Source organism: Notolabrus celidotus, chromosome 15 (assembly GCF_009762535.1).
Source record: "Notolabrus celidotus isolate fNotCel1 chromosome 15, fNotCel1.pri, whole genome shotgun sequence".
Lineage (NCBI taxonomy): Eukaryota > Metazoa > Chordata > Actinopteri > Labriformes > Labridae > Notolabrus > Notolabrus celidotus.
This window is the reverse complement of record NC_048286.1, coordinates 23643293-23657192: the sequence shown is the minus strand read 5'-3', so window position 1 is coordinate 23657192 and position 13900 is coordinate 23643293. Positions and strand designations below refer to the sequence as shown.

General features: G+C 39.4%; 1 protein-coding gene across 1 annotated transcript; it reads right to left on the bottom strand.

The window, feature by feature from the left end:
* Positions 1 to 30: 30 nt before the first annotated feature.
* Positions 31 to 13610, bottom strand: LOC117826673 (apolipophorins-like). The gene is made up of 26 exons (XM_034702925.1): positions 13551 to 13610; positions 11933 to 11980; positions 11767 to 11801; positions 11635 to 11653; positions 11480 to 11550; positions 11088 to 11253; positions 10728 to 10865; positions 10226 to 10403; positions 9802 to 9944; positions 9202 to 9305; positions 7583 to 7748; positions 7238 to 7420; positions 6962 to 7114; positions 6515 to 6659; positions 6069 to 6227; positions 5808 to 5926; positions 5508 to 5717; positions 4083 to 4241; positions 3785 to 3969; positions 3522 to 3704; positions 2164 to 2255; positions 1801 to 1970; positions 1540 to 1693; positions 544 to 620; positions 279 to 459; positions 31 to 194 (listed from the first exon to the last, which is right to left on the bottom strand). The coding sequence occupies exons 4-26, from the start codon at positions 11641 to 11643 to the stop codon at positions 31 to 33; spliced, it is 3309 nt and encodes a 1102-aa protein (XP_034558816.1). The 5' UTR covers positions 11644 to 11653; positions 11767 to 11801; positions 11933 to 11980; positions 13551 to 13610.
* Positions 13611 to 13900: the final 290 nt, after the last annotated feature.

The window sequence follows — 13900 nt, the reverse complement described above, 5'->3', positions numbered from 1 at the left end:
TCTGTCAACTTCACGCTGTCTGCCTCTTAGTCACTCACCACCGAGACCATATTTGAGCCTGAGCGCAGAGCTCCATAGTGAGCCCTTCTGCTCCATCAGTCCAAGCATCCTGGTGCCGACCACGCCTGGTAACAGGAGCTCAGCCTCTACAGAGTACTGCTTGCTGCTGCCATCCCGCCTGCGCTCCAGAGCCACTGATGATAAAAAGAGCAGTGTTTCAATATTTATAGATAATAACTGCACAATACTGTCTGGTGTTTGTAGTGTCTGATGGATACCTGAAAGTGATGCAGTCTCTCTGAACACATTCTTAACTGACGCAGAGAAGCTGGTCTTACTGCCCAGTCCACGAGTGACGTTAGCAGAGAGGATCATGGGATGTCCATCAGCAGCCGTTTTGACTTCAAGGCGATAGCGAGTTCTCTGCTCTGTCAGAAGGGTCTGAGTGTCAACCAAACCCTAAAGATGTACTCGGATTAACATTTTTTATGACCAGGAATCTATTCACAGAGAAAATATTCACAATAAAAATCAAAATTTTACCATGATATAAAAATGGACACCATCAATCAACAGCTCCAGCTTTCCTGTCTTCTTTTTTTTCTCATGTTCAAGTTGACCTGAAAAATATAACAGATTTTTAACAACAGACTCTGTCAAATGTTGGTTTTACTTTGTTTGTTTTATTACTCTAGACGTGCAGGGGCGTGTCCAGAACTTTTTGACTGGGGTGGCCCAACTGAGGCTCTCACGTACGCAGAGGTGACCAGTGCATTTACAAATAAATAACATTACCCATTCTGTATTCACAACCTACTTTAATTAAAGTATTAAACAGTTGTTATATTCCCTTTGACTTAAAAAAAAACTAAAACATGACAAAGTGGCATAAATCTTCTAAGCTTAATTCCTTAAGGACTTACAAAATATGTTTTTTCAAAGTCACATTTGAGGGCACTAATAAAGAAATCTACTGTCAGCCTTTTAACTCATCCCAAACTATAGATTTTGACAGAAACCCCACCTCTGACAAGGCAAACAGCCAATAATAGTTTAGGATTTTGGGGTGGCCCCTGGGGTGGCCAATTGGATTTCAAGGGGTGCCAGTGCCACCCTTGGCCACCCCTCTGGACACGCCACTGCAGATGTGTCCAGACATTCTTGATTGGACTGGCCCTAATACGGCAGTGACTAATCCAGGAGTGACATGAAGTATGAAGAACAGATAGCATTTATTTATTCATTCATTTTTTAAATGAACTACTTACAATAAGTTATCATACATATATTCCTTTGTTTTACTTTTTAACCTTAGATGGTGTCACAAAAGACTGGCTATATATAAATCCTCTGGTTGAAGGTTTATGTTCAAAGTTACTATTTAAACAACAGACAAACAGAAATGTGCTTTATCAAAGTGCAAAGAAAGCTACCATAGTCTAAGAGTTAATCTGAGCATCAATCTGGCATTTGACACAGCAAACAGCCAATCATAGTTTAGGTTTCTGGGATGGCAACAGGGACCAACCCCTGACCAACCTTGTACAAGGACAGTTTTCAGTGGATGGGTGATTCTCAGCAGAAATCGGCGAGGGTTGAAAGTCAGGTCCAGAGACATGTCCCTGGGGATTGAGGACTGAGGTGTCGCTAGAAGAAGGTGGAGGGAGGCCTCTCTGGGGAACCAAGTGCTCTTCTGAAATATTGAGTTTAAGAGATCACACATACAACCCATGTTTACAGCATTATGATCATGGAGATCTCATGGAATGAAAGAGAGGGTTATTATGTGTGTGTTTGAACCTGAGGGAGCAGAGAGTATGCAGCTTCCAGCAGATAGTAATGCAGTCCTCTATCCAGTTTAAGTAGCCTGAGGGAGAAGTGAACTGGACCTGGAGGGGGAAGTGAAACACCTGTGCCAAGTAATGGATAAGAGGCATTGGAGCACAGCTGCCAACCGACCATCTTAGACCCTGTGAGGATGCAGAGATCAGTGTCTGATGAATGATTTGTCCCGTAAATGTTTTGAAGCAGAACTACAGAGTTCTATTCAAGGTTGGTAAATTAAACATTAGATGACAGCAGTATTTAGTACTTACATAAACATAGAGTAGAAAAAGAAGAGATAAAATGTTATTTAATGTCCTAGTAAAGGTGAGCACTTACATGTCTTTGGTGTGCAGGTGGTCCTCTGGACTCGGCTCTTCGGCCCCTTGATCTCCTCTCTGAAGTCTCCGCTGAGCTGAAACACTCTAGAGCTGGTTAACACAAACATCACACACTCTCATTACTTTTATTATTAGAAACAGCAATATAATAAATGATAATAGTCTCAAATCAGAGCCTCTTGTTTTCTTTCCCATTTTGGGTCTTAATAAAAGAGATAGTTATTGAAGGAGCCAAGCATGGTGACACTTTATGTTGCGCTTATTCTAAACATACAACACAAAGTTTAATAAAAACAAGTGTTTGATGTTTTTACATTATAATGTAGCCTTTTTGTCAAACAAATTTAAACCATGGTATTGGATTGATGAATGAGTCGAATACTTACACTACCAATTAAAGGTTGAAACATTACATAATTTGGCTAAAATAGAAAACCTTAAATAGAACTAAATGAGGAGTCAAAACAGTTGGCTTTTATCCCAGAGCTGAAACAAATTATTTGTGCCATTCCAAAAAAATACACAGATATCCCATCCCCAGACATGTAAAACCAACTTACATACATTTTAATTTTCAAAAGTAAAAAAAATTAAACAAGGCACTCCTCTGGAAAAAGTTAAACAAATGTATCAATTGCACTGTTTCATGATGAAAATGCTAAATCAATGCCTGTTAAATGGACCACTTGAGGGTTTTTTTCAGTGTAGTTAGGAAAAGTACTTGTTGATGGTAACTGTGTAATCCACAGGCTAGATTTTAGCCTTTCTTACCTTCATGTATATACTAATTAAATACAAGGAACAAAATACTAAAACTATCTTTTAAATACATTTATATTGGTAATCTTAAAGATGTAATAAAGGCTAAACCTTTATCACATCTTTGACTAACCCTTAACTAACCTTAATCATGCCATTTAATTACTCTTAATTACACCCTTAACAAAACTTTTATTACATCCCTAACTTACCGGTTAGAACAACCTTAACTAACCTTTTATTACACCCTTAAATTACCCGTTATTCCACCCTTACTAACCATTTATTTAAAGCCTTAACATACTCTTTAATACACCCTTTAAAGCCACTTTATTAAATCCTTACCTACCCCTATATTACACCCTTACTTAACCCTTTATTACAGGCTTAACTAGCCCTTATTCTATAAACTGGAGAGCAGCAGAGATCCCAAGTTTGCCAGTGATGCAGGTGTGTAAACGGTGAGCACATGCCTATGAACCACAACACTTGGAGGCATTTAGCAAGTAACAATGACAAGGACATTTTTTACTTTCAACAGGCAGAAATCCTGAGCAGAACCAGACTCAATCATGAACGTATAATGTCCACACTAACCTGACAAAAATTATGTCCATAACGTCCTCCGGTGTGTTGAGTGTGACTTTGAGATCTCGCCCCTCCTGCAGCTGAATGCTGCCATCCAGACTGGTGGAGCTCCTGAGCTCAGCAAGCCAGTCCATTGCAGCCTGACCCAGAGCCCCATCTACCCCCATCCTGACAGACAGCCCGACATGGGCGCTGAAAAAAACAGAGACACAGGTTACAGTCTGTAAAAGCGCTAGGTATAGTCCCTTTGGTATGTGGAGATATGTTAGTACTTTGGTCTGATGTATCCAGTCAGTAAGAAGTGGGACATATCCCTATAGTTGGCGTTGCCCTTCAGATGCAGTGCAAGCAGTGAGGTCATGTTGATGCCCAGTCTGAAGGGCAAACCTGACAGAGAAGGTAAAATTAGCTCCTCTGTCATCAGCACGGCTCTGTGGCTCAGCTGGACCTCCTGACCCTGCAGGACACAAAGGGAAGACTGCAGGTTAAAAACAGAGGAAGTGCTTTCTAAAACGTGACAGTCAGACAAAGTAAGTAGTTGATGTAACAGTCTACCTCTATGTATTATACCTTGAGCAGTTTGACAGCCAGTCCTGCTACAATCAGAGACAGCTGGTTCATTTGCTTGTGGAGATCTTCACATGTAAACACACTGAGCTCATTCCCAAACACCTTTACACCAAGCCAACACTTAACTCCATTCTCCTTCATTCTCCTCCTGCCAAACAGCTGGAACAAACAAATCAAGAACATGTGGTGAAGACTGCAATCTGAACCCTTTTTTCATTACTTGTCTGTGTGTTTAGCTATGGGTTCTGGGGAGTCTTTTTGCTTTGTTATAGGTGTGAACACACTGAAAGGTTAATAGTTACTAATTTGTCTTAAAACTTAAAACTTACTACAGCTAGAGCATCTGAATGTTGCCTTGGTCAACAAATCCGGCTTCTGACAGATAGGTTACAACATAAGAATTCTGCCTTGGTGCTTTGTTTCAGAATAACCACAATAAAAGAACAGGAAAGGAGAAAAAATGACTACAAATATAAATACACTGAAATATGTATTGGAAGATAACAGTACAATATGTTATCCTTATGTTATGCTTATCTGTCATCTAAAAGTTTTAAACGCCATCTACATAAAGTAAGAAAGCTTTGGAATCACATTTTTTATTAATATTACAGAGGCTTGAAAAGTGCAAATTTTGTTTTATCCGATCATTGAAAACCAAATGATGGTTATTTAGAAACAAACGCTGTTTGAAGTTTTGGTTACTAATGTGTTAGGTTGTCAGGAGCACTGTTGGCCTAGCAGTTTAAGCGTGTGCCCCATATACAGGAGCTATAGTCCTTGTTGCGGCAGTCGCAGTCTCAACTCCCAGCCTTGCCCATTTGTCTTCCCCCGCTTTCTGCTCCCCACATTTCCTGTTTCTCTTCAGCTGTCCTGTCAAATAAAGGCAAATATGCCTCAAAATACAACTTTAAAAAGAGAAATGAAAAAATGTGAGGTTGCCAAGCCTCTCTTTGTCTTTCAATTTGTGTTTTGTTTTGTCTTTGTGTTTTGGACCGTTGCTCAAAGACAAAGACAGGCTGTTTGAGGACATCAGTTTGAGCTTTTGAAAGTGCTGGAAGCTTTTTTTTTCTATTTTCTTTATGTTTAATGTCATTAAATGAATAAATAATGGAAATTATCTTAAAATTGATAAATGATGAAACAATTATTGTCAACATCCATAATCTGGGCATTTTTACTTGAACAATATTTGCTAGAAAAAGTATTTTGAATCACAAATGTACCACATTGAAATAAATGCACAGTAGATGGTACAGATACTGACCAAAAGGCTAACATCCAAAATGTAATTCAAACTAATCCCCATCTGTTGTACAACAGTACGTATGGCCAAGCTTATATCTTCAACCTGCTGCCATGAGTAACCCCCACCACCAGACCCTCAGCCCATTCAGTAAGACTGTCCTTAAACAAAGACCTCACCATGGCCCTGGCCTGGTCCAGATAACTTTTGGAGCTGGATGAACACGTTTCTTTTTCTCCTTCACCGCCATCATCTGTTTTTCTTCCTGTCCTCATCGCATCTTTGGACTGTTTTTGACTTTGAACCACCGCCTCTCCACCAGAGTCAGGGGTATGAAGGCCAAACATTGTCTTTAGAATGGGTTCAGCATTTTCAGCATGAAGCTCAACCTAGTTTTTAAGAGACACAATACATGCTTAAAAAAAGTTTTTATGTTTTTACTTTCAGTTGAAAATAAAATCATAAATAAAATGTGTCACCTCCAGAATGTTGTGGGCTCTACCGTGGAAATAAACAGTCAGGTTTGCAGTGGCAGATGTTGGCAGAAATGATTTTGGGGAGAAAACTAGAGATGTTTCCACATTTGTAATTCCCATGTCTGAAACATACAAAGAAGGAAAAATGGGGCTTATCAGAGTACACATCCCATTCTACTTACTGATGTAGTTTATTTTTCAGGAAATTAAGATGACTTATAGCTATTTTGCTTTATGTGAAATTGAAAGGGATGTCAGAATTACCTGATGAAACAGTGTAGTCAGAGTAGGAGGAATATTTCATAAACTCGGCCTCAAAGTCTCTGCTGATGATGTCATCAGGCAGGGACTCTATCAGTGCTTGTTTCATGGGGTCTTCGCTCCTCAGGAGATTGGTGAGATGACTCCACACATAGGAGCCCACTACAGAAAGAGAAGACTGAAGCTTATAATATCAAGCACAAAAAGATGAGTCATCTGAATCTGAATCAATTACCAATACATCTAGAAAACTCAATTAAGCTCTACAAAACTTTAGATAAAAATTAGATAAAATCATGTTTTTTGTAGTTGTAGAAATATATTGTTGAACAGCATAAAACTCAAAATAGTTCCTCACTATTGGCGAGTACAAGTATTTAACACTTCATTCTTTGGAGAAGGTTGTTATGGGAGTCACCACAAACAAACCACAGAAGTTTTCATCAAACCTTGGCTAGAGTTCTCGTTCCTCAGTGTCGTCTTCACCACTTCAAACACATCGTCATCGGGGCAACGCAGGAGCTGCTGGTATGCAGCGATTCTGACCTCGGGATCCTCCTGGGAGGAGCGGTACAGCTGCAACAGCACGTATCTCTGGAGGAAGGAAACTGCTGTCAGTCACCGATGCTCCACTGTCGCTTGCCTTAACCTCAACTCATCATGAATCAATTAACATCTCATTGAGGCTAGCTTTTTCTTTGAAGACGTTTATTGACATTTAAGTGATGTTCTGTCAGAGTCAACATTCACTCATATGTTTTCTTAAATATTCCACTATCATTATTTAGACTCTATCTTCTACATTCTAAATGCTTTGATTCTTCACAAAACAAAAGGAAAAACTTGTCAAAGACTGAAAACAATCCTTTCAATGCCTTTCAAAAGAATCAACTCACATCAGCTGAGCAAGGAAAGCGTCTAAAGGCCTGGATGGCAGCTAGTCTCAGCTCCAGTGCAGCTGAGTGGCTTTTAATTATACAGTTCATCAGAGGAATGAAGACTGGAGCAGAAAGTCCGATGTTACCCACTGACTTCAATGCATAAAAAAGCTGTTGGGAGACAGAATGTATGGAAAATGTCAATTACGCAGTCTTATGTGAGATTGTGAAAACATGTATCCTTGAGACAATTAAATCCAATCATCAGGTTTAGTGTAGGTTCACTGAAAGGACCTTGTCACGAGTAGGTTGTGCTCCTTCACAGTCCTTCCTTATCATTTCCTCAAGCACTTGTATGAAGGTCTGCACCTCAGGAAGGTCACTGCAGGGGGTGTGAGACTTTTGGCACAGTTGATAGACCAGAGCTGATCCAGATAACAGCGCTTTGGACTGCAGCTCTGGGACCTGCAGTAAGACCTAACACAGAGAGCAGAGATACAGAACATCTGGGTCGACATCAAATAACAACAATATGTAGTTGTATGGATACATTCAACAACGGTTTCAATATCTCAGGAGTTAAAACAGAAAACACACAAAAAACATCATTCAGTGACTCAGTCACCCTGAGGTTCCTACATTGATGGAGTTGATGATCTGTGGTGATGGATGAGGGATGAGGGCTATGGTGGTGAGAAATGCATGAGCATCTTCCTCCTCCAGCTCTTTTTTCATCATGAGGTCAGTTAGTAGTATGATACAGTTTTCAGATCCACAAGCTGGTAATGCGTCCAACAAAGGCTGCCTGAACACAAAGTCATTAACAGAATGAACCTCTCTTTTTTATAAAGCCTGTGTTACACAATCAAACAGTGCAATATCATGTTACAAAGATAAATGCAGAACTAAGAAATCACTCAATATTAACTATATTTTACTGGTGAGTATATCAAATACTGTTTATTTTTATACTCTGCACAGTAGAACATTTGACATTTAAAAAAAGTTAAACTTAATATATAACTTTGGATTCTTCTTTGTTCTATTTTTTTTGTTTTACACATTTGCAGATTAACTTTCTTGCTGAGATTAATATCAATAGATTAATCCCACTCACATGTCCTTATGCTAACTATGAAGCTACTGCAAGCAGCTGTGTCAACTTAGCTGACCAGAAATAATTGAAAAGGGAGAAACAGCTAGCTTGTCTCTGTGCTCAGCTAGCAACGGATGCCTACTAGCAACTAAAGCTAAAGCTACAGCTAGCAAGTTACTCTACTGAAGCTAAATGTTTATTGTATCTTTTATGTTTTACACAAAAAAAATGCACAGGGCTGCACTAAGCTGAGCTATCTCTTAACTTGGACAATATCTGCTGCTGTCTTATAGCTTGAAGTCAGACTTAAATAAATAAAAGTGGTAATTACACTATTACAGTATCTCTGTCCTGTATCCTTGTGCTAGTTAGCAATGCTGTAAACAGTAATTCTCTATAAGAGGGACTCCTACAGTTTACTGTAATGAGAGCATCGTTAATGATGTTATTGGTTACACCTGCGTTGGGCAAATCAACATGCCCACTATGACTGAGGTGTATTTTCTATATTATGTGGTTAGCTATACATGGCACAAAGTATTTTTGTCTTGGTAATTTCTGGTTAAAGCTGCTGTTGGTAGGAATGGTGTAAATAAATGTTACTTTTTTTCTGCTGGTTTTGAGAAAAGGTCATAATGCCAATTGGTACGCATCGGTAAGTGAAGTAATTTGAGACTATTGCAAAATCTCTGTGTTTTCCAATGCCTTTGTATCAAGCAATGTTATTATTCCCCTCGTTCCCGTTATAACGGACCAATCATAGCTAATCTCCAATCCTCTGTCCTGATTGGTTAAGGGGCGGCCCCTACTCCGTCCTCCGATTGGTTATGAGTCCGGCACTATCATGACTGCACACGCCGATCTGTGTTGGGGGGCTAAGAGGAAATCTGGTTGGGAGGGGTAGTGTTGACATTCGAAGTCCCTCTCTCTGAACAGATGTTTACTCTGTGACTACCAACAGCAGCTTTAAGTTGCCTTTTCCCCCACATCCCATAAACAAAATTACACTCAGCTTAAAACCCTTTTACTGGCCAACCACAAGGTTTTATCTTATCCTATATTATCAACTTTAATGCTGAGTGTGAAAATGTGCACCATAAACACTACCATGGAGATAAAGAGCTGAAAATTCTCGGTTATAAAACCCAGAGGAAACACTGACCAGTCATTGCGACACCTGAAAGAGGCTTCTTGCCAAAGTGTCTTGAGTTGAGGAACAGTCAGATCTCTCAGCTGGAAAGCCAGTTGAAGGAACTGTTGGGATACCTGAGGGCATAATATCCAAACACATATGTGGGCTCACATTGTAATTATCACAAATTAAATGGAATTTACTCTTCTTTTTACAAAATGGTTTCTGGCTGTTGAGATTGAATTGCCTCCTGCAGAACTGTGAAAACACTTTTTCATTTCATCAATCACCTGATCCCCACACAGTAACTGAGCCTCTGAGTGTGTCTGGCTTTAGTTCTGACAGCCTCCTCTGAACTCCTCCCATGTAAACAGACTATACCCCTGGATGCCAGATGAAGTTAACTGACCTCCTGTGCATAGAAAGCATTAAAATAATTGGCTCATACACAGCAACGCCTCAGAGTAAGTTAGGCTACAAATCCGAAACACAAATAAGCCAACAGAGGTCTGGCAGGGTACTGGCTACTTGAAAATGATTCATATTGCAGTATAAAGTATACTGCAGGCAGAGTGTTTCATATATCTTACAGAGTAAAGTAGTTTGAACTTGGATCCTGCTCAGACTTACCCGTTGTGGGTCTGAGGTGAGGCTACATAACATCCTGACTGTCTGACTGGCTCGCTGGGGCGTTGACGCTCTAGTTCTCCCTTGCCTGGAAGCACCCTCATCTTCAAACTGCAGATCAGTGAGCACTCCAGGACCAAACATATCTGCATTTAAGAGAGCAGATTTTTGCACTTATAATAATAATAATAATTTTATTTGTAGAGAACTTTTAAAAAAAACAAGTTACAAAGTGCTTGACAAGGACAGCAAAATAAAACAGGCAGTTCGTAAAATCACACCAGTCAAGATAAAGAAATCAAATATATTTTAAAAGACATAAAAGTTCCCATAAAAGAATACAATTATTTTAAATCATACATTTCTTAAAACATACATTTCGTAAAACTAATTTCTAAAGTACAGTTATGTTAAAACTATTCCTGACCTGTGTCTGGAGGAGTCCCTGGTTGTGCTCGTAGCAGGAGCAGGGTGGACACTGTTTGGGTCTTCACCAACCCTGGAGTTCTGGTCCATGGTGCCATGGAAATTATTTCAGTGCAGTTGACCTCTTCCATCACTTTGGATCCATACCTCTGAGCACAGTGCAACTCTGACTGCAGCAACTAGCAAAACAAGATTACAGTACACAAACAACATTAAAACATGAAAGACATCCAACTGTTGAAGTGTTACAGTGCAATCCAACATGTCTTTCTTTTGTTTAATATGTTGAATTTTTCGTCAACATGCTATTTCACACAAACTGCCACTAATGCAATTCAAAAACAGTACTATTGATCCATTAATGTATTAATTTCACTGTATGAGTCTAATATTTAGATATACTGAGTGAATAAACTTTGAATAATAACTATAATATAAGTTTTTAATCATAGATCTTAACTTTCTATAAATTCTTAATCCAGAAAAAGAAGAGGAAAACTCACTGTGTCTTCAGCTACAGGTACAGAATGTGGCCAGAAGTTTTCTAGTCTGGACTGGTGGCACTGTTTCAGATCCCTGCTCTTCAGCAGCACAGGTCCTCGCCTCTCATACCTGCTGGTGCATGTCCCGTAAACATCCGTCTGAGAAAGAGTCATCAGAGAAAAGTCTGATAATCACCCAGTAAAAGCACTAAATTATGGCTTGTTTACATTAATCATGGTTGTTGTTGTGTTGCAGGAATAGATGTGGTATTTATCAGACTTAAAGAGGTAGTTGTTTCACTTGTTTTATTTTGAAAAGACCTCAGACTGCAGCATGGGGTCTGTATTAAACACAACAACAGAGCACTCATCAACCCTCACCTCCTTGTCTAATTCCTGTTTGGAGGCGGTGCGGGAGGTCTGGAGCATGCTCAGTAGAGCCCTCTTGATGTTGAGGGCCCACACCTGCTCCCCCTCCTGGAGACAGAGGGCTGTGACCTTTCCCCCCTGGAGGGAGAACTTGAGGCGCATTCTCTCCAGTGAATCCCTGGGAAATAAAAACACCAGATGAATGCCCCTGAGACCCGGCAACACAGACGAGTGGGACGTCTGAACTGAGTATCACATTCATAGAAAAAACAGTCGTAGCATTCCTAAAAGGTCCTGACTCATACTTTCGATGTTTTGGACAAAGAACAGAAAAAAGAAAACATGCATTCATCTGTATACTATCCCTTATAAAAACACAACAAATTAAATCCAGAGCCCATTACCTCAAGCTCTTTAGACGCTGCACTGAGTGTTCCTTCTGGGGAGAAAGTCGCTTTATCTGTGGATTCCTAATCTATGGGACAAGCATGTGCAGAAATGTATGAGCAATTTGTAAAACTTGACATAGATTTATCTCAAACACTTTATTAAGGCTGACCTGCATCATGAGATGACACCTTGAAACAACGTCAATATCAACCACACAGTCCAAAGCCAGTCCATTCCTGCCAGTGCTGGAGCCATAAAGCGTTGTGGTTATTGTTGTCCTATATCTGTAAGTGTATCTTACCCCTCTCTCAAAGGACAAGTCAGAACTAGAAAACCCTACGGACAAGGAATTAATAACCATAAGAAATCAAGAAAAGTGGTGTTTTTATAATGGCATTTCTTGTCATACAAATGATCAAATAACTTGCATTAAAAAAAGTATCAATTGGAAGGTTTTGGATTCTCACCAGCACAACTTGGATTACAGGGATTGGGTTCTGTCTGAGAGCAATCACCTACTGAATGGAAAGTCAGATTAAACATCATAAAATAGTAATAGAAAATAAGAAAACTGTTTTATTGGAGAAAAACCTACCAGCCCTTCATACTGAACACTCAAATACATCAGTTGGACTCTTAGATTTCAATATTTCTCTGGAGAATTGAATGAAACATAAAGAACAGCAAAATCCATCAACTCACCATGTAACAGCAGAAAAATCAGTATCACAAGCAGACAACTGGGCAATAACAAGTTCATAGCCATAGCAACCCCAAGTCACCGCAGGTCTCTCTGCCTCTGAGCCTCCACATGCAAGCAACGAGATGAAAATCAAGCAGTGTTCACGGCCACTGAATGACCATGCTTGTACGTGGGCTTCCACAGTGACCCATAGTGCTCAAAGCAACCAATCAGGAAATACCTTCAGAGCTGGAGCTACAAACAGACACTGAGCCAATCACTTAGCACCAGGCCGCACAAAAAATTCCTTTTTTTTCTCCATACTGCTTTTGCAGATGCATGAGAAAGTCGCCACATTTGAAAGGAAAAGTTTAATGCAGGGATAGTTTGAAGGGTAACAATCAGGCAGAAATTAAAGATCTATAAATAGTCATTTAAGATGCATAGCATTATAAATAGATGGACACATTGAAGAAGACCTCACATGGTACATTTGAGTGGCACGCAAAAACTGTAAACAAAGTGTGTAAGGCTATTGTTTTTTAACCCTCCTGTTATGTTTGTTTCTCTGTAACAGCAACAATGTTCCTTGGTCAATTTGACCCAAAGAATATTCAATTATCCAAAAGTGTCACAACCCCAAAACATTCCAATAAAAAGATATTTTAATCTCATTTTTAACTCGATTACTAACCATTTAAATCAATATTTAGTGCAATGGTGTTCTTTAATTCTCAGAGATCATGGTTCAATGAGAATAACTTGCTCGTTTTTCTTCAAAATACATGTTAAAACTTGCTTTAATGTATATTGGGAGACATAAATATAAATACAATAGTTTTGCATGACAGATTTTTGATTATTTTTTTTTACATTTTGATTTTTTTCTTTTTATGAAGTGATGTTGATAAATTAACACCTCTTCTATCACATGTTGCCCAGATTTTGGAAGGCACATATTGCCTAAAATGGACTTTAAAAAGGGTCAATTTGACCCGTAACATAACAGGAGGGTTCAAATTAAATGCATTTTAAAATCTATACAATTAAACACACTGTCATTATGACCATAATCAATAAGCCAAACCACCAGTGTGGACTCTAATCTATTAACAGCTAATCCATATGTGTCCGGGTTCAGATTGGAGAATAACTGCAGTTGGGGGGAGACACCGGTGTGCTTATAGAAGAGAGACCTCTAGTGTAACCCATGTGTCTTGTGGAGGAAAAAGGAGCTGAAATGTAGGGGGGAATTTTATAGCTCTTTGTAGTACAATTATACCCATCAAAGCCCTCCTCAGTCACATTTTTCTGCCTCCGACTGAGCTCAGACTAATTTACCCAACACGCCTTTCATCCCCATCTCCTTCCCCCCATCATTACCCAAGCTGCCTGCCACCTACTTTCCACGATGCACCCGCCGCTGCGGTCCACGCCCGTGCTTCGACGTCAGTCACTGCGCGCTGGTGGTTGACGCTGCGTTCAAGTACATAGAGAAAAGAGTACATCACAACTTCATTTGAAAAAAACGAAGAACTTATACTAATAACTGTATAACACTTCCAAAGCGATGGAATGGTTAAAATGATGGAACTTTTAGTTTCGTTAGTAATTTAGTATGCTGCACACAATAATCATAATTGTGGAATACAATTTATAACAAAACCACAAAAGTATGCTCTCGTTTGTGGGTTTTAATACGAATTGTTATTTAATTCAGTTCAGTTTGTATAATGTTTTACTAATCGAATCT

Coding starts and splice junctions, on each gene's coding strand:
- LOC117826673 (XM_034702925.1), bottom strand. Junction 9,945..10,225: donor AGGGACTCCTCCAGACACAG/GTCAGGAATAGT, acceptor TCTTAAATGCAG/ATATGTTTGGTCCTGGAGTG. Junction 7,749..9,201: donor TTCAGGTGTCGCAATGACTG/GTCAGTGTTTCC, acceptor CTTTGTGTTCAG/GCAGCCTTTGTTGGACGCAT.